The sequence below is a fragment of the Lagopus leucura genome, unplaced genomic scaffold (assembly GCF_019238085.1).
Source record: "Lagopus leucura isolate 7727_CA_CO unplaced genomic scaffold, USGS_WTPT01 Super-Scaffold_100157, whole genome shotgun sequence".
Classification (NCBI taxonomy): Eukaryota; Metazoa; Chordata; class Aves; order Galliformes; family Phasianidae; genus Lagopus; species Lagopus leucura.
Window position 1 is genome coordinate 3366926 of NW_024962334.1, and position 21502 is coordinate 3388427.

The following is a 21502-nucleotide window of genomic DNA, read 5'->3' on the forward strand; positions in this document are numbered from 1 at the left end:
GAACCATGATTTTGAAGATAGAGGGGAAACAAAAGGAAACAGCTGAAAGATCAAGAATCTGGATGCAGTCAGAGTAACGGGTAATGGTCTGACAGTCAGACAGGGTAATGTCTGTAGACCACTAATGCAGTGCTCAGATCAAAACATGAAACCAAGAGAGACGTTTCCCCGAGATGCTTATAGTCTGGGTCCATGTTTTGGGAAGCCACTTCAACATGTGCTTGTTCCATTCGAGAATGGTACTCATGCAAATGCTTAAATTGAAGTACATATTTAAAGCAAAACTCATGAGTGATTTGGGAAATGTGCCAAGAGGAGACTGAGCTTGGGTTTCACAAACTATTGTGGATTCCTAAAATAGATTGAATAAATGATATATCCTGTATCTAAGAGATTTCCAGATAGATGTCCATAATTGGGTTAATTTTCAGATTCATATCTCTCAATTCAGGCATTCATATTACAGTTGGATACTTCAATACCACTGCTCCAGTGTTGATCTATTCAGTAGCAGGGCCTCGTCACTTCCTTGGCTCACTTGGGAATGAACACCTACATTTGCTCTGCTTAGCAGTTTTCTAGCTCTGCTAGGATGGGAGCACCTGGATCATTTAGCAGAACTCTTCTGGGTAGTCACCTGAAGGTGTGCATCCAGATTCTGGAGCTGAATCTCACTCTGAAAATTTTATGTTATGAACTTTTCCATAGAGACAAGGCATGCAACTGTCTTCTGATGATCTGGAGATGAGAATGTCCTAACCTGGAGCTAGACTCCTATTTTATGGAGCAATGAAAGGCTTTCTATTCAACAGATTCATTTCTGTTGTTTTAATGGACTGGCTTTTATGTTAGTGCTCTGAACTTTTCAGTTTGTATTACTGACAGTGCTCATAGGCCATCATGGTTCAGCGTGAGGAGGGGATCATCCCCTAATTTACTCTACACCACCACTGTGTCATTAAAGAAGAGCTGGTACCCTTATCATTGTAGTTCATCCCAAGAGACTAAGAGATCAGGACCATGAGTAACAGCGTTATGATGGGAAATGTTTTATTTTCTGAGATGCTTTATCTCAATGACATCTCTTGGTAGTCTTTCTCCATCATTTTGTGGTCTTTTTATTTTCTTACAGGAGGAGCTGGGAATTTCCTGTGAGTTGCTGGAGTCAGACTTCCTCAAGTGCAGTGTGGAATTTCCTTTCATGAGATCAAAATCTAGGGTAATGTCATGATATTTTCATCTGCAGTGATGGTTTCTTCCCCTGTTTTTCTCCAAAGAGTGTTGGGAAGAATAACTGCTCTGTTAAATGCCTGTGGCTGATACCTTATGTAGCTTTCTAACACAGATATCCAGGCCTTGTATGGCTGTGGGAGGGCAAACGTACTCACCAGATACAGCCAATAGCGATAACTTGTGCGTTGCAATTAAATACTCTTGAAAAAATGTTGCAACAGTTGTAGCAAGCGAAACCTTAGTGGAATATTAGAAAAAGACCCTGTCTCCTTTGTGTTGCCTTATTGTATTTTTATTTTTGCCTACTCTCAATTTAAATTGTGACTGCTTTCGTATGAACAACAATGAAAGTTTTGTAATAAATTTTTCATATTATGGTTTTCTGATAGCTCTGAAAGAAGGTTTTGTTTGGATAGTAGTAGATGAACTCTCTTATACTTAGAAATCCAGCCAGGTTCTTTCTGTCACTAATCAAAATATGCAGTGACCAACCCAGGAACTGAGAATAGACATAATTTTAGGATGATCTGAACAAAATGTATCTGAATTTTCTTACAAAATTTAAATTCTAAAAATTAATCCTTTCTGTTTGAATTGCCACATTTGACCTCATGTTTTCGTTGCTTTCTTTCTTAACATATTATTTGTTGCTTGCAATATGCTCTTTTGAAACACTTAAAAAGATATACAACGTAATGGAAAAAATGCAATAGCAAGTGGAAAAAATTGCAATAGCAAAATATCACCTGGAATTTAAGAATTTCAATATTTCACTTCAGAGTGACGTAGTTCCTTCCCTTCCCTTCCCTTCCCTTCCCTTCCCTTCCCTTCCCTTCCCCATTGAAATTAGCATGAATTTGGAAACCATTTCACCTGGGCTTTGGAGTTAAACAGAAATGTTGCTGTGTGGAATATTTAATGTAGTGCTACAGTGATCAACCCAGTAGATTCTCAACTCAAAATTAACACCTGATTATGTCCAGCTTGGTTAGTGGCCTGGATGGTGCTTTAGCTACTGCTGGTTGTTCCCGGTGTCTGTGCATGCCTGTGCATGAGAGATTCATGGAAGATTTCTTGGCAGCAGTTAGTGCGTGCAATGGTGCTGAGGTAATTTCAGTAATGATCTCTTAATGCTAGAAGGCTCTTCCACTGGCAGATAATTTGCTCCCAAAATATCTTTGAGTGGCAATTCTAATAAAGGCCTTCTCACAATGAAAAATCAGATTCAGTAGTATTTGAACAACCTAGCAATTGTATAGTTAAACCTTCACTACTATGCAGTAGAGGGGGCTCTATTAAGAATATCAAAATATGCTACTTGTTTTTAGCTAGACCAGTAGGATATAGGTGAAGCTTCAGAATAAATGTGTTTTGAAACAGTCTCTAAATGCCACTTTTTCTTTGTGCAGTATGAGTTCAGTGTAATCTTTGACACAAGCCACCTGTCTGGACAAGAGGAAACACTTACCTTCCTTGTCACTGCCCAAAGGTAAGAGAACTTTTCCGTGTCTTGATGACTTAGATCTTCTTCGTTGCATGATGTGTGCACTGCCTATGCTTAGCAATTGTGTGGTAGCAGTCATCAGCATATGCATGTATAGTAAATGAGGTTGAATGACTGAAGCTAAATGCTTGTTCTTTGATAACACAGAGGAAACATGTGGCTTACCTTCACTGAGAAGTGAGGTGGAATTGTGTGTAAGCTCTGTTTGCCAGGCAGTTGTGATTCTGAAGGAGCATTTTGTGTTCTTTCAGTTGGAAGGCCCTTGTGTTTCTCTGCTCATCCCTTTGGGCTGTGTATCAAACTCAGCTCAGCTGTGCTTGACGATCAGCACCAGACAGACCCATTTGTTCCAGCATTTAAATGAAATAAGTATGCTTGGATGCAAACCAGAAAAGAAAAATGCTTTCATCAGATGCTCAGAGATCTTACTGACAGTTTCCAAAGCTACATGTCTATTTTTTCCCCACTCTGGATCTTCAGTAAGGTTTGACAGATGCGTGGAACAGTTGAAGGGGACACTGTCCCAAGGGCATTTGCATCAGGCACTGCAGTAGGATGATGCCAAATGCTAGCCAGTGACCTTATAATGTAAACACAATCACTTTATCTGGAATGAAATAAAAGATGTGGCACCCAGGATGATCTGCTACAAAAGAGGTAGTCTCCATGGGTGTTTAAGGCAAGGCAATGTCTGGGTGTTTATTTGGAGACTGTAGCACAGCTTCATTAACCTAGGCCATAAATTGCTGCTCTGGCATGCTGAGTAGGGAACCGGTTGCTGCTTCCACAGGCCATCTTCATACCTTACAACATCAAAAATGGCATTTCAATGGCATTTCCAAACAGCTCGCCTCCCCATTCTGATGCCTCACAGGCTTACTCGGAATGAGAGACAAGATCTTGCAGTTGCTGAGTGACTGCTCCTATAACAGCTGTAGGTGGGGAACAAGATCCTGCAGCACGTGGGGCTGCTATGAAGCACTGACAGTGAGACCTCACATCAAGTGGGCAAGGCCATGGCTTGCACATTATGCAAGTTTTACTCTGTAGCTGATCACGTGTTTAAATGACCCCATAATATTTCTAGGGCAGGAGATGAATCAGGATCTGCTGGGTGAATGCCAGCCGTTGCAAAGATAGGTCACGGCTGCTTTAAATTTGCCCAGGCAGCATTTTCCAGCTTGTACCTCTCATTTCCATGCCTTGGATAGCACAGGGCTCTCCTCAGTCACCTCACTCCTTGAGATTACTGTGCCTCACCAGTGAGGAGGGTTGGCTGGTGCCTTTAGATGGGGTGAAGTTATAGATAGCAGCTTGTGCACATAGTGCAAATGCTCTGAGAGCTTAAGAGAATGTCTTTCATTTCGGAAGGGTGGACTGGAGGACAGTTGTTTTGTGAAGGATTCAGCTGAACCTCCAGAGACAGCAATGCACTTCCCAGTGCAGAACTACCCTTCTTTCCTCCCTGTCTTTGGGCAAATTACTCAATTCCCTCGCTGTCAAATAATAGTAATATTTTCTACCACAAGAGTTGCTGGTCTGCAGCAGGGAGCCATTGATTGAAGTCAGCAATAAGGAAATGGATAGGAAAATTATGTGCTGTGGATAGACAACAAGTATGGACTTAATTCCCACACAAAACTGGAGCTAGTCCTCCATAATTGTCTAGGGATAGAGAAGCTGTTAGCTGTACTATGCTGTCATGGGAATGTAAGTATTGCTCTTCAGGTAGCCACTTAGCTTGTTCCTTGTAGCTGCAAATTCCATATAAGCGCCTATAGCAAAAGAGAGTGAGAGACTGGTTCAGTAGTGAGACAGCATAGGAGAAACTAAGCACCAACAAAACTCTTCCACTGCTTCCCGGAGTGAACTATTTTGCTAGAATCAGACTCAGTGAGTGATGTTCTCCTTTTGTACAGGAACTTTGAAATGTATTAGCTGCATACATTTGAAATCTGTATGGAATTCTGCAAGCATGTTCTACTTGCCACCAGAGTATCTCAGTATCTGAGATGAAAAATGCCTCCATTTCAGACTCTTATGAGTCCATCCAGTTTTTGTTAAGTCTTTTTTTTTTCTTCTTTTTTCCTGGGACCGAATTAAGCAACTCATCATATAAATGGTGTATCATTTGGGATGTTACAGCTTGCTTCTTTTCCCTCAGTGATATTGTCCTAAAGTAAATGGGAGCATATCTTTTCCCAGTTTGATTCGTGAGTAAATCCAGTGAACAGCAAGGCAGAAAGCAATTAGTCACTGCTAGAGAGTCTGGAAATATATGCAACATATCTTCTGAGCTGTTACCCACCAAGCAGGCTCACCTCCAGGATTAGAATATTTACAAGTTTGCATGCTGTGCTTGCATTTCAGCCTTTCCTGGATTTAATATATAAATGTTCACACTGAAATAAAATGACTGAAATAAGAGATGATTACTTACTGTTCTTTCCTTCTGCTTTTGACCAGTGGTGGCAGCTGACTATAATATAAAGATAGAAAGTAGTACTTTCATTTTGACAACTAATTACATGCGAAGGGAGTAGAACAGTGAAGAGTTTATGGCTAGTTCTGTATGAGGATGTAGCCTGCAAGGTTGCTCATAGCTGTGAAACAGTGCTGTGAAGCAATTCAGGTATTTAAAAGTGAAATTTAATTTACTGAGTCAGGAACCCTCTGTGAGATGTATGTGATCCTCCCAAACTGATGTACAGTCAGGCTGGGAAAAATGAGTCCTTGCATTTATGCCTAGATGTCCTTGTATATCTCCACTGTGAATGATGACAGCACTTCCCTTTGGATTGACTGCTTTTCTCAAATATGGTTTCTCAGCTTGTGCTTGTTCATGTCCCATCCAGAGGGGTAACCACAAAGTATATACTGTGTACATGCTGTGCCCCCTCCAAAGTGGGGTGAAGAAATGTAACTCCTACCCGCTGAAAGGCTTCCTGAGGAGAGGTGACATCGCTCAGCAAGAGGAGTTCAGAGCACAAAACATAGGGATAGTAGCTGTGTAACTGTGAGATAATACAAAGGCTGGGGATTTACAGTATGTTTATGTTTTCTTTCTGGCACAGTGGAAACATAGAGCGCGTGGAGTCCTTGCATGATAATACTCTGACCCTGTCAGTGCCCCTGATGCATGAAGTGGACTCATCTATCAATGGGTAAGTACCAGTCATCAAATGAAAACAAAAAAATGCCAGTAATCCTAACAATAACATTTAAACCTCTTGGAGTGAAAAACGGAATTTTTCTCTTTGTTTACAAGTAGTGGAATGTTGATTTTTTTTTTTTTTCTTGTTTCCCAGACTCTGGAAATAAGGACAATCTCATTCCCTATCTGGGAATTTTATTTGTCATTCTTTACATTCCAGCACTGTAACTCTTTCTCACTCCTTTCTAACAATACTAAGTCATTAAAATCAAATTTATTGTAGATATTTTAGTGATCATATTTGAATTCACGTGATTCTGTGGATACGATGGAACTTCAAATAAAATAAAAATAGGAAAAGTAAATCCTATCTTGTTCTGTAAGGCATGCCTTTAAAGATATGATTGAGAATCACCAGGCCAAAGGTTAGGGTCGAATGTTATGGGATTTTAAAGATCTTGGTAGAGTCTAGTTGTTTGCCTTTCTGTTTAATTTCACAGTCAGAATTTGTTTCTGCTTCTATCTCCTTTCCCACTAGCTCTGCTTCTTAGTCTGCAGAACATCCAAATACGAACTGTGGAACATCACTCACCCTTTGACTGATATACAATACATAGGGACTGGACGTGTGCTGGTTCCTGCCTTTGTACTCAGAGGTCTCCTCTTCCTCTTAAAATTACCATTGTACATCTTGAGTGAATAATTTGGGATTAGTCCAAATAAACTGACCCCTAACATAGACAGTGTTCAAGTTGGAGTTGAGTGACGTGGTCACTGGGGGTGAAGTAGCATCAGTGTGGGCTGTGGAAGTTGACATTCATTTCCAAATTTGGGAAGTAAAAACTCATGAGTATTGTCCCCAAGAGGCAAAGGTCTTTTTAGCCACCATGAGGACTACCAGACCCCACAAGATGGCAAGCAAGGACAAAGTTCTTCTCTATATTGAGAAGCAACATATTCTGGAAATTTTTGAGCATTTTAAGAGTTAAAGACTGTGTAGAAATGTATCTCTGGATCCCTTAGTTGGCACTGCTTTTACACAGATTTTGTACAGCTTTACAGATACAAAAGAAATAACGTGCCTTTAGATCCCTGTTCCCCACCAACAGAATGCTACAAACCAAAAGCCTGGTATAAATTAGGCTTCTTTTTCTTCACAACATACTTTTTTTTTTTTTAATGCTTCTGAAGTTGTAGCCCCACCTGACTATTTGGATGATTTCTTCCACTCACACATACAAAGTTTAGTTGACTCCAGCTCATAGGAATGTCCAGCTGCCAGGGAAAAGTTTGATTTATTGGCAGCTGCACCATTCCCAATTAATATAAATAATATTAGGAATACTCTTCTTCAGACAGTATGTCTTTAAAACCTAATTTAATTAGTTATCATTGTGTGGGTCTGTGAGAGCAAATTCTTGTGATAAATATCCCAAAGGGCTTGTAACATGCTTGGAAGGAGCCTACTGGCACAGCACTGTGGATGGGAGGAGTCAAGTTTGTCTCCTGCTGTTTGCCCTAGTTGATCCCTGCCATAAGAGGCAGGTCAACAGACCTGAAAAAAAAGGAAATGTACCTAAACAGGCTTAAAATCCTGCCTCAGAAACCTCTGATCAAAAGAACAGCCTGGGAAAGAAATAGAGTTTTAGACAGATTCTTACTACAGTCTATACAAAATTACATCAGGACCATTTCCATCCAGTGGTGCAGTCTGACATTAGGAAGCACAAAGAATGCTTAAAGCACTCCTAGTCCTCCTGCCTAGGATTTCTAGGTACTACCATGCTTCAGAGTCTTTTCTGATAGAACCTTACTGCATTTTACTTTGTAATAAGATGCTAAGAATGGCTGAGGGAACTTGGCCTCTGTGACTAGCTTAAAGCAGGTCATATCCCCCTCTTTTCTTCCCTTTAACCATCTGCAAATCACAAACCTAGTGATAACTGATGGGGTGTTTATTGATGAAATGCTCTGTAAATGGTAGACCAAATTGGGGCGTTATTTTAGTGAGTAAGTAACTGAAAATAATCCCGTTTGTTAGTACTTCAGATGAACTCAGTAGTGCGGTGATTTCACATGTTACACGTGCTAAAGAACTTCCACAGATCATCCACAGGAAGGGCCACAGACCAGGAGGAGGTGTTTTGTGATAGGAAAGGAGAAAAAGTAATCCAAGTAAGTCTGCTTCCTTCTACGATAGGATGTTAAGCCAGATCACTTGAGATGCTGGTTGTGTAACCTACTGTTGTCAAGAGGAAATCAAATAAAAAATACTGCATTAGTGCAGAATGGCTCCATAGGACTTCCCATGGCCAGAAAGCAAGCACTGAGATTTAAGCATACCACAAATATATTTAATTTTGGTGGCAATCAAAACTTACTAAATCTGTGTCTTGATCTTTCAGGGAAGTCTTCCCTACTTCCTTTTTCTATGGTGACTCTGTGGAAGCATCCAATTTCGTTCAGCTGGAAAGCCATGAATGCCGTTTCCAGTCTCTTAACTTCACACTGCAGGTAAAACTGAAATTCTTGCTTGACAGTACATTCTAACTTTGTATCTCTTTTATTCTCAGTGCATTTAAGGGCTTTGGTGCTTGCTTCTATAACACAGTATGCTGTGTATTGCATTTTTGATTGGATGCCATATTTACAGGGATTCATGTGTACAGGGATGGTGTATTTCCTTGTCTGAAAATACTAGTACAATAATTACAAACAGGACATCTCACTGTCATAGTTTCATACTGCTACTATTTGTTTGTGTTTTACTTTTCATAGTGTGCCAAGTACAAAATTACCCAAGTGCCACATCTTGAATGCAGTCTCAGGATCAAATGGGAGAAATAATTCTTTTCAGTGTCATGGTCATTGAGCAGAGGTGTGGGCAGTCTTCATCCATGAGAACAAGCACGTACCTGTGAAATGGATTCTGACTAAGCCAAATACCTCTAATACAAAAATATGTATAACGTTACTGATGAGAGTCTAGTGCAGGAAAGAGAATGTAAAACCAGAAATATGGTGTGAGAAGGTTTCATTGCATGTCTCATAGCACATCAGTGTTATTCAGACGTTATCTATAAATTTAAAAGCACATGTCAGTTGGGATCCCGATCTTGTAAAGTGTATGGAACAGTTATTACAACAAGCTCTTGTGACAGGACCAAAATAAACTTGTCTCGTGGCCTTGACTGTCTCTATTACAAGCACTTCAAATCATTTTTGACCGCTAGATGGAACTAGGGAATGATAAATCCGGCAGAGGTGGGTGAATCGTTGATCGTGAAAAATAGTCTTTCACCTTTTTTCCCCTTTCTGTTCTCCTAGGCATGAATGCCACTCAGCTCATAATGAATAACACATGTCAGCCTCTGTGGACAGACTGTGGGCCAGAGCAATTAAACCCCCACTGTCATGCAGTGCCCTTAGCTATTTACTGAAAAGGACTGAAAGCAGAATTCCAGGACATTAAAGCTTTTGTGAACTAGGCTATTAATTCTTATGATACTGATTCCATTCTTGAGGTTTTCTAGGTCTTTACTTCTCCCCAGCCAGATATTGGTTAGAAACAGATAAGGAACATATGTACTGATGCTTTAACTGGATGATTATTTTCAATAAAATGAAGTGATAGTAGGTAATGAAGAGAGAGTCTATATATTGGCCACCATTTATCCTCTCCTACCCTCTTGCCTTTCGTACACACACTTGTGAGTTGCAATATTAATAAGGTTGCTACCCATATGAGAGTGGAAAACAACACAGTAACAAGTTACAGATCTGCTCACCAATAACATGGTAAACCTCGTAACTGTTTGTCAGAGAGAAAGGGTAGAGTTTCATAATGGGCAGAGCATGGTTTATATCACTGTTTGCTTGTATTTAATGATTTGCCTGCCATTTATTAATCTTCTCCAGATGGAGAAAAGTAATAGTTTGTTAACCGAAAGAAGAGATGACTTACAAAATTACAGAGCTTTGTAGAGTTTTTTTATACATATGAAAATCTTTACCATGTAGGATATTAATAAGGAAAGAGATCTATACATCAATGTTTGGGGGTAACGGGATGTGCAATGAAAATGCCTTTTCTGCATTAACTCTTGTGTCTGATCACAGTGATGTAACCAGCATTTTCTAAAACGTCTTACATGAAACATTATATTTGTATTTCATGCAGTTGTTGCCATGCTCTGTTGTAGTGGGATTTCCCCCCTGCTTGGAGCCTCGGGGTTTTTGTGAGGATTTGACATTGTGAACTGATTCTCTTTATCAGTCAGGCATTTCTTCAAATACAAACAGTGTTTGAAGAATGAATATCTGTTGTTTTTAATATTGGTACTTTACATTGTTAAGAGACCAATTACTTCATCTTGTACTGTCTTAGAGCAGATAAATATTCTATTAGCTTAATATTTGTGCTGTTTGCATTTATACATGTGTTGCTAGAAACAAATGTTGCTAGAAACATTTTTCCCTGATAAAAGGAAAATGCAGGTAGTCATGAAAACTTACTTTAATAGACATTTGTCCATAGATTTTTTTTCTCTTCAGCAAGAAGCCTCAAATTTAGCAGTTTTCATTGGATACATTTCAGTGGTGTACTGAAAATTCTTTGACTTTTGGTTGAGAAGTTGTGGGGGATTTGATAGAAAGCCAACGTTTTTCCACTAAGAGTTTCATTTAATTGGAAACTCCAGATCTTGGTTGGAAGTTGTTCACGTGCATTTCTTGGCAACTCAGTTCATCATGCCTACAGTTCAGTAGTCACAATCATCATTACTCTTCCCTGTAAGAAAAACACAGGCAGAATATAATGCAGAGGTTACCTGATGGAAATTAGGATGTTGATAGAAATAGCAATATGTTTTACAGTAACAGGTGGTGTTACCAAAACACTTCAGTGTACTAGCAGAGTCTCTGTATGAAAGATAGAAGTCCTATGCTATTTGTATTGATGACTGCTAATTATCCTCCAAATCTGCATCTCACTTGTTGTGTGAGCTATCATGAAAGACTTTCAGGCAAAGTATTCCTTTGATTTCATCTGATACTGAAAGGAGAAGGTGCTATCTGAAAAGGTTATAAAACTGGCATAGTATGAGAATTTTTTCAAATGTACCTACGCTCCCAGCTCTGGTTATACAATTATTTCCTACTTATGAGCAGTTATGTTTATTCAGGACTTTTTAATACATCTATATGCCTGTTTTTCTTACAGGTTTACAATGCTGGACCAAGCACTCTTCCTGGCGCTTTTCTTGATATTTCATTTCCAAACCGCCTCTCTGCTACTGGAGCTGAAATATTTCACGTTCAGCAGATGATGGTGAGTACATCACCATGTATTCAATTGCTCAGAGAGGTAGTGAAATGTCTGCAGGTTTTGCTGAACACTACATGCAGGTTCTTACTGACTGCTGGTGAATATGCGCAGGTAATGGTGGTGATAGTGTTGAAAAGTAGTGTTTTGTAGCTGAGAATTTGCTCTATCAAATAATTCTCTTGTGTTCTTTGTTGCAGTTTTCATGGAAATAAGTAGGAGGCATTACTTTTGGAGTCACTTGCTTATATTTTCCTGTATTCCATGCTATAAGTTATCCTTTCTGACCTTTAAACAAATGTAAATAGCAGTGAAATTTATTCTTTCAACATAAGATTTTTCAAAGGCTGATTTTACGTCAGCTACAAAGAAAACCAAAGTAATTTGTGGTAAATAAGACACATTCTTAGATTTCATCTTTAATATATTTTTATTATTTTCAAAGCTTTTGTTAAACCACTGAAATATCATCATTTATACTGCGGTGGCCAATACTGGGAAGCCTCATTACTGAGGTAAATTCAGAGTAGTCTGTTCTTACAAGAAAAAAAAACATCTCATTCCATCAGCTCATGGTTTTCTTGAATAGAAGTATTCTACTTGCTTTGTGGTTAGGTTCTTTTCTGGCCCTTTGGCTGAAAAGTGTTACCATCCCTCATACACAGGTAAATGTGTCACTGAATCACTGTCAATGAGGATCCAATAAAACAACACTCCAGAGGTTTCCAAGATTTGTGCTATAGAAGGGTATGATTGAGATATATATATCCACAAGGGTGGATGGTGATAGGACAGGGGGGAATGGTTTTAAAGTGAGACAGGGGAGGTTTAGGTTGGATATGAGGAGGAAGTTTTTCCCCCAGAGGCTGGTGAGGCACTGGCACAGGTTGCCCAAGGAGGCTGTGGATGCCCCATCCCTGCAGGCATTCAAGGCCAGGCTGGATGTGGCTCTGGGCAGCCTGGGCTGCTGGTTGGTGACCCTGCACATAGCAGGGGGTTGGAACTGGATGAGCACTGTGCTCCTTTCCAACCCAGGCCATTCTATGATTCTCATCTAAACCTTGCTTTCCCTTCCCTGTGTGGTCCCTTCTAGTTTCCCAAGCAATGTTAACAAAAGAAAATAGCAATCACTCCCCGGTTTGTCACCATTTATTGCAAATATTCCATTATTTCAACAGTATAACTCCTGCAAGGCAGTAGCTGTGTACTCAGGTGGTGCTTCTCCAACTAGGCTGCAGTAATTCCCCATCTTGCTTTCCATCACATCACATTGTTATGTTTTGTTTAGTCCATCCCTGTATGTGGATAACCACCTTCTCTTGGACACATTGCAGGACAGTGGATCCTGACCCATGTCCTTGACTGTTCCCATCTCTCCATGCTGTGTGAATATGTGTGTTCACAGCCCCACCAGAGATGAGGAAGTCATCCTAACAGATTTTCTCTGCTGGTGTCTTCTTTGAAGTGGCACTGCTTGTTTCTTGATGCTGACTCTTCCAGAAATCTGCGCAAATTGTCTTAGACAAGACACCTGTTTTGCATACTTAAATTAGCTGGTGTGCATATTACATGGTGTATAAGGGCTAATTTCCAGACATAATTTGTCGTCATTTCTACTTAAAACTCAAATTTGCACTGACAAGGTTATGCGGTCTATATGGTACTGGAAGGCTGCTCCTCAGAGCCTTCCCTTCTGCAGGCTGAAAAGCCCTAGCTCTCTTAGCCTGTCCTCTTAGAGGAGATGCTGCAGCTCTCTGATCATCTAGTGTTGGGGGCTCCAGAACTGTACACAGTACTGCAGGTGGGGTCTCATGGGAGCAGAGTAGAGGGGCAGAATCACCTTCCTCAACCTGCTGGCCGTGTTTCTCTTGATGCAACCCAGCATACAGTTGACAAGATTTCTTGAGCACCTCTGACTTGCTAATAAATATTATCCAAGCAAATCATGTCTGGGATAGTGCTTATCCCTGCTTTGCAGATAAGTAATTGAAACACCAAATGTTTTGCTGTAGGTAACACAAGAAATTTGTGTAATTTGTCCTATTTGTGATAGGCTCTGAACCCATGTCTCCCAAGTTGTGGTATGATAACAGAAAAATCGTTTTGCTCTCTTTCCTCATACTTCTCCCACACTGAGTTTTTATTGACTGAAAAAGGAGCTAAAATTATTCAGTTTTTCATCTTTTCTCAGACTAAATATACTTAAGCAAATAACCTAAAAGCTGCAGGTTGAAATGATCTACGAAAAGGCAAGGAAAGATGACATTCAGAAGTGTTTGTGTATATTAATTCAAGATTTCAAGCATTTGCTTGTTTTGAACTTCGTAGGAACTAGAGTGTAGTAGAGGTGATTGTATTCTTTCTGTAATTACACCTTTTTCCAGCAGTCCTAGCTGTCAGCGTTGCTGGACCTTTCAGAATAGCTGATAATACAGAGGGTCAGGAATTGTTGTTTATCTGTAACTTAAACTGTTTTCTTTTTTTGAAAGCTCACAGTATTTTTGGCCCTTCTCTGGTGTACAGTACAGCAGGGAAATTTATGGGTGAAAAAGCATAGTAAAAACACTGGAGTGTGTGTTTCACATATACACAAACTAAGCAAACTAGTGCCAAGAGCTAAGTCCTTCATAGTGTGTTGACTGACCTAGAATTTCATTCAGTCACAAAAATAATTAAAGGAAGAGAGTCACATATGGCCCACTGGAATGGTCTTCGTTTCTGGGAGGTGTTAATGGGAGTTATTACCTCGCTGCTCCTGGAGGAAATGACAGCCCTCACGCTTCCTCTTTTGCCGTTGCTCTAAGCTTTTTGGCTTTATTGCAGAAACTGTTTTAAGGTTTTCTTCCAGAAACATTCAGGTCACAAAGATGTTTTGACATTCAGAGTTCTGCTTTGGAGATGGTCACATTCTTTTGGAGGGGTCTTGGGAGTTTATGCAACACAAAACCGCAGAAAAGTCAACAGTAGAAGCCAGACGTAAAAGAGAATGGATAATTGAAAGAAAATGACAGAAGAAGTGAACAGCCTCCCTGTCAGAAAGTTTAAAGAGAATGGAAATGCTAGAAATTTTACAAGTGATTTTAACTAGGGGATTTCACCACTAATATTGACTTTACATAGTAGATATTTAAAGCCTGCAGTGGTAAAGGATATTTTAGAAGCAAATAAGAAAAACTTTCCTTCTGTGTATTTTTCTATTTGCTTTCTTGCAGAGGTTTTAAGGCAGGTTAAAAGAGCGGTCTCTCAGCTTGCTGGTAAGATTGTCCTGCTCCAGGTGATGGCAAAGAAAGCTTCACTCAGAATTAAGGAGGGTTAGCATTAACAGAAATGTAGATTTTCCACTCTTCAAGGCATTGATTATCTGTTCGTTCACAGAGGAAAACAGGACTCATTATACTTGTCTGTGTTTTGCTTTCAAACTGAAAGATTAGTAATTTCCTTTGGGTATCCAGCTAATTTGGAGGGCAAGGGAATCACTGCTTCACTTGCCAGCCAAGAAGCTGCTTTCCAGGGCATCCAAAAAGATTTTCACAATGGGAGCTTCTGCCAAATTAGCCAGGGTATTTCCTGAAGCTGATAATAAATTAGCAAGGAGTCTGGGATTACACCAGTGTTGGCTTTACAGAACTGGATCAGATTGTTGCCTTCCTGTTTATTTAATTTCCAGCTAAGGTAAACGCCATTATGAGGAGCAAGAGACTAACAGCTGGAAACCACATTTTTCTTTTTGCACCTGGAGCCAGCTGCAGCGCACATGGATGATCCTCACTCCTCATCTGGAAGAAACAAGCTGTACAGGGCTGCTGGTTGTCACCAGAATTAAACAGTTGCATGGTACTAACCAGGGCAAGTGCCCTGTTCACTTGTGGGTTTTTGGAAGGAGCTGGCTAGTGTTGCAAACGTTCCTTCACTGTGTTATGCACTGGTGCAGCCTCACCTTGAATAGTGTGTGCAGTTCTGTCCTCCGCTATATAAAAAGGATATTAAGGTGCCTGAGAGGGTCCAGAGGAAAGCAACAAAGCTGGTGACGGAGCTGGTAGACATGCAGTGTGAGGAGAGACTGAGACACTTGGGCTGCTCAGCATGGAGAAGAGGAGGCTGGAGGTGACCTCACTGCTCTGTGCATCACCTGGAGGAGATGCTGGGCTCTGCTCCTGGGCACCGATGGCAAGGTGGGAACAGCACAAAGCTGTACTAGAGGAGGGTAATGCTGGGCATTGGGAAACATTTCTGTGCCAGAAGGGTGGTCAGACACTGGAGCAGGCTTCCTAGAGAGTTGGTTGGTGCCCTGTACCACTCAGTGTTCAAGGAGCATTTGGAAAATGTCCTCATTAATGTGCTTTAGCTGTTGGTTAGCCCTGAAGCAGTAAGGTAGTTGGACTTCACATCTGAAGTACTCTTCCAACTGAGATACTCTGTGTTCTAAGCATCGTGCGGGCCAGCAAGCACTGATTTTTAAGATCCTGCTTAGGCAAATCAACACCATGGGTATGAAAAACAGTGTTTATATCATTAGTGAGGTAAGAATCTTGTTAAAAGTGAGATGCATACATTGAAGGTTATTCTCTTCAAAGACATGAAATAAAAGGGAATTTTGAGCAAGAAGGTAGAAGGCAAGACATACTGTCCTCATTTTCTGATGAGAAAGACAGTCCCAGCATGTAACTTTTGGTATCTAAGTATAGTAATTACTGTTGTATTAATTGCTAATAATAGCATACTTTTAATTATAATGTTTTATTACTCTTATAATTCCTGGAGAGAGATAGGCAAAGGAGCAACTTTGTAGAAGCATCTACCTGTTTCCACTGGCAATATAAAATCTATCTGTTCTTCTTGAATTTCCAAAAGACTTTGCTAATTATCTCCAGAGAGAAAAACGTGTTAAACTTTTGTTTTGTGAATCCTACTTCTGTTCACCTTGAAAGTTCCAGTTATCTCACATCCCTTGTTCCTGGTTCAGAGTTCCCATCACTCCTTGTTTAGAAAGCGAAGGAAGAATTTCTTTATTTTGGAAGGACAAAGAAATGTAACCTAGTTGTCCTATTATGCTTTACATATTCATTTCACCCTTCTCCATTCCTTCTTTCTCATCAGGTAAGGCCTGAATTGTGCATTTTTAAAAACCGGGTATTAGTAAGATTTGAATGGTAAAGAAAAGCTAGGCTGGAAATTAATAGAATTGGATTTGGAAAGCATTTTCCAGGATGTCTTTGAAATTAATGGTTGCCCGAGCATGGGATTACAGTACAGACTGTCGTGTTCAATAAGGATAACTGTTGAAATAAACATCATTTTCTTCATGAGAATGTTGAAAGAAAGAGTAAAATGGAATCTGTTCCAGAGTCAGGAGTCTTTTTGCCTGATGGCAGGTCACATTTTTAAGGCTGGTTTTGGGTAGCACTCATGTCATTTTTCTTCCTGGCACTTGCACAGTAATATCTGTAAGGAGCAGGAAGATTTGAAAGAGAAGAGTCAGTACTTGCTGTCTTGTTTAATGAAGATTCCCAGGCTGCTTGTGGCTTTGTTTTGGTTGTAGCTTTAGGATCTTTGCAATTTTAAAACTTCAAATCTAACATGTGCTTATTACCTGTATGTTGCTGTTCTCCAGGATAAGAATAAGATGCTTTCACAACTGCACTGCTGATGTTTAAAGCCATTTGCAAAGGGAGACTGTCAGAACTCTCTGAAGTGGTAACAGCGTGTGAGTGCTCTTTGAAGTGTCTGATGGGATTGTCAAGCTCACCGCTGCATGCTCCACCTAAAGAGACAAACCTTTGTATCATTATGTAGAAAACCCCTTTTTTTTCTTGAAAGCCAGTTTAAAATTGTTTAGTTTCTGTCTTTTGAAGTGTCAGGCTCTCAAAACATCTATAGGCAGTCCCAGCATGCGAGGGTATAAATATTTGCTGATAGTATTTATGTAGCAAAATGCTGTTTGTGCAGTTATGCTGCTGGTGGTTGCTACCACTGATACTAGATTTGTGTAGGGAGGTTTCAGACTTACAGAAAAAAAGTATTTTATCCCTTTCTGTTAGTCATTCCCCCCTGCAGACACTCGCATGCACGTATTTTGGCACCATGTTTAAAAAGCATAACTAGATTGCAGGAAATTATTCATTTCAGAGTGTGTTGTACAAAACTTGGTGACCTTCTTGCCTCTTCACTTTGATAGCTTCTTTAAATGACTGTTCCAAAACATTTTGTGTAGGTAGCTGAAGGTTTTTTTTCCCTGCCATGTAGAGCATCTCTCTCATAGCGATTAAATCAGCCTTGGGAGCCCTGTCACTCTCAGGAGAAACTGGCACCAGCATGGCTGCAAGGAAGGGCAGTGGTGTATGCTGCAGTCCAACATGGCACAGTCATCTGCAGGCATGGGAAATGAGACCTCAGAGCAGCTCAGAAAGAGCTCCCATAAGCACCTTCCTAACATCAGCACGATAAACTGAAGCTCCTTAAGTAGAGAGGAACTTAGTTCTTATTTAAGCTGTCATTGTTATTCAGGAGAAGGTGCCTAGCCATAACATTATTTCCTGAGCTAGGGCCTTAAAATAAGTCCTAAACGGGAAAAAAAAATCATTAGAGTTTGCTTTTCTGGAGCCATCTGACTGCTATACAAAATCTATGCTTTGGTGTGAGTTCATTGCATTCACACTGTTTGAAAGTAATCTTTTCATGCCTTGCTGGATATTGCCTTCCAGGTATTGTAAAACAGTGTAGCAGGAAAAGCATTCCATGACTGACTTACTAGTTTGGATTTTAGATGAAACCAGATTTGAACAAATTTTATGACATTTTGTCCAAATCTTTTAGCAGTGATAATCCTGTCGTATTTACTTACATAAGCAGTGAATTTTGCAGGTGCTCCTTAAAGTTCAGGGAAATTACAATTTGAATTTAAAAATACAAATCCCTGAAGAGAATTACTATAAAAATGAAAGCCATCCAAAGGAGGGACAAGAATGCACTGTGATCAATGTATTAGATCAGACCATGGTAACGACTGTCAACAACAATTTTCTTATGACTTTCTCATTAATACTTTCTAAGCCAAATAAGTGGAATTTATCAAATTACTTCATCGTTGAAATTTTGCAACACTGTGCTCCCCCCAAACTCATTAGCTGTCAGTGTAATGTGGGAATCTGGTATTTCGAGTCAATTTAAAGAGTTGCTAGCTTGCAAGGTGCCCATAGTTCCTATTTTCATGACTGAATATATGTAAAAAGATGAATGATTTGCCTTTTCACACAGCTGAATTTAAGGTAAAGAATTTGTCTTTTGAATAATTGGTTAAATATGCCAGCTGTCAAGAGATTCATAAAGGAAGCAGGAAGTTTGGTAGATACCACAGCAATCAGGAGTTTTGCTGAAGTATGGGAAAAAAAAATACAATAAGTTTTCTTTAAGCTTCCCAGCCAGAGAATCCCCTTGTGGAGGAACTACTGAGTAACAAGGACTGAGTCAACACAATCTGAATTTCATTTTATTTTATTTTTGAAGGAGTATGAGACTTGCATCCTTTCACTGTTTCCCAGTGTTTGCAAAGATGTTCCTGCCAAAAAAACATAGGAGGAGAAATTCCAGGAAAGAGCTTTTTAATTCTTTTATAACATACAGGTCTTTCTTAAACACTGAATCATAAACTAGCCTTGTAATTTTATAAATAACATACCGAATTTTTGGTTTAGATGGTAATTCTGGAAACTTGAGATTTGAAAACAGTGCCGTTTGTGTGTATAAGATGTCATAACTGAGAATGATAAAAGAAGGGTTTACCCTTCTGCTGTTGATATATCTGAGTGTAAAAAAGCATTGTGTGGTGCTTCTCTCCTGACTAGAAGTGTTAGTCCAGTGTTGTGTGAGGTAACGGGTAATATCAATAAACCATTCTTTAGGGGAAGGAGAACCTGAGGATGTCCTGGAAAGAAAGGACATAACTTGAAATACTAAATCTTTAATCTTCAAGGGTTTACTACAGATCTGCAAGATTGTCCTCTGAAGCTTCTATCTTCTCTCCAGAGTCTCTAAAGAGACTCTCTGTATTTTTGCAATGCATTCAAACATCTGCTGTGGTGGAATGTCCAAACAAATTCTTGCTCTGCAGGGAATGTATTTATCTGCTTGCTCTTTAGAGATTTTTGTCCTAAGCTTAACACAGCCACGAAGGAAAGTCCAATAAGTAGGTAAAGAAAAAAACACGCATTTAATGATGTTTTGTGCATTGGGTAAAATAGAAAGTCTGTAGAAAGAAATGTAGCTAAAACCTTGGTAAAAGCACTGAACTCCAAGTGATCTCAGCGTCTTTTTAAAAAAGAGGTGTACCTGGAGATTTATTGGATGCCTCATGTGTTGATTAAGCAGCTCACAGTTCACAACAGGGAGAGGGATTGTATGTGTCAGTGGATTCTGGAATTTAAGCTGTTGAAGACATATATCATAAAGAGCTCATGAACATTAGAGGTAAACTGTCCCTTCAGTGTCCATGTAAGGTGGTGTTCATTCTTATGCCTGAACCTTCTGTGTGGAAAGTGCAGATAAATCACGCGAGTGCTCAGTCTTGCTTCCAACCGTGTTCATCTCCAGCCAGGGAAGAAGCCACTGTCTCGCAAGTTATGTACTTTAAATCAGAAAAATCTTATTACTGAATCCTGTAAGTAGTATTAGGTCTTGAGAATAGCACTTGTGTGCATTGCTGCTGAGTCTGTGCAGAGTGCTTGCAGTGCCAGTGCCTGTCTGGTGATGGCAAATGTTGCCACATTGCGCTGATTGAAATCATTTACTTAATTAAAGTGCACAGTTGAGTGTGTCAAAAGAACATCTGCAAGTTGCTGCAGATTTAGGCCAAACATGTATCTGGTGTTCTTACTGCTGAAGAAGCAGGAACCAGAGCTGCATTGTAATACTCCTCTGTCATGATTTAATGCTTTAGCATCCCCACTTTGCTGTTTACATCTTGTAGCTCCTCATGGCCATGTGGGTTTATGTTATGGATTATCTGTGTAGTACTGTTTTTCCTTACCAGCACTACCATTTTCAGTCAAAATCTTTTTAGGCGTTGTCTAAAACGGGTTAATCAAAAAAATAATCATTAAAAAAAAAATTCCTTCCTGTTGTTTCAGTGCCTCTCAAATTTATTTCCAGAATCAACAAAACTGTTCTGAATCAAACATATTTCATTATCTGTGAATATTAAACATTTTTGGCATATGGAGCAAGTGCTCAGATAACATATTTACATAACTTATTTGTCTACTGTTGAAAGTCTGACCTTGTCTGGAATTTCTTGTCAGAGCCCTTATTTCTCCTCAGTATGTGTGACATGTGAGATTATGATGTCTATCAATTCATCTCCATTGCATTTGCCTACTATGGAGCGAATCAGCCTTTGAATCAAGTCATACATATACAGTTCCTCCCTAATACTAGAGTGAATATGCTACAGTTAGCAACTAAGTAAACAAAAGAGGGTCTGTTATTTATTATCCAATTTGCAAATGTGAACCACTGATTAAGCATGTGTACATAAATAAAACCATAAAAACAAACAAACAAAAACAACAACTAGTAAGAGACAAGAAATATGTAGAAACTCTGACAGCAATCTCAGGAAGCCTACAGCCAAACCATCCTTTGGAGCCCACATACTCCAAGGCTGATGTGAAAAGCATCCGTTTCAGGGAAGAACAATGCAAACAACTTTGCGAAACAGCTGACCTCTGTTCAGGCTTTGATTGTGTTTCTTGCAGCTAAAATTACAGTTTCAAGTATCTTGTGTCTCACAGTGTTTTCTGTGAGCTTGCCCCTGTGTTTTTTCCATGTTCCAAGTTGGGTTTGTTCGAATTTATCACGTGCCTTCATGGCTAGATTCAGCCTTCTGATTTGTTTTGTGTCAACTTAGTTCTCTTGGTTTCCAGGCTGTCACTAACAACTAATGATGATTTATCTCAGGAGGGGAAACGGGCTTATTGGAAAAGCCTGAAAATTTTAAGACTTATTACCATAGTAAATTCCTTTGCATTAGTGCAAATCTAGTATTGTCTGTGAGGAATGGGCTGAAGACATCTTCTTGCCTGTTTCTCGTAAAATGCTAAACATTAAATATGAGGTTAGTGCTCAGCTTCTTATATGCAGCAACACATTGGGGAGATTGTATTAATGCATCATTGGAAGCGACAGCCGTTTTCCTCTTATTTTTCTGTCTCACTCCTCCAAAAAACTCCTTTCGTATGCACATACTTAACCCCATACTGGCTGCCAATTTCCACTTTCCTGTGCGTGGTCCTCA

The 21502-nt window shown here is 39.7% G+C and overlaps 1 protein-coding gene across 1 annotated transcript in view; it reads left to right on the forward strand.

Moving 5' to 3' along the window:
* ITGA9 (integrin subunit alpha 9) overlaps nucleotides 1-21502 on the forward strand; it is a 214680-nt gene that overhangs the window by 157295 nt on the left and 35883 nt on the right. The window contains exons 19-23 of the mRNA XM_042888607.1: nucleotides 1133-1219; nucleotides 2643-2722; nucleotides 5812-5901; nucleotides 8297-8405; nucleotides 11113-11220. Coding sequence (XP_042744541.1) covers nucleotides 1133-1219; nucleotides 2643-2722; nucleotides 5812-5901; nucleotides 8297-8405; nucleotides 11113-11220 — 474 coding nt within the window. The remainder of the gene's footprint in view (nucleotides 1-1132; nucleotides 1220-2642; nucleotides 2723-5811; nucleotides 5902-8296; nucleotides 8406-11112; nucleotides 11221-21502) is intronic.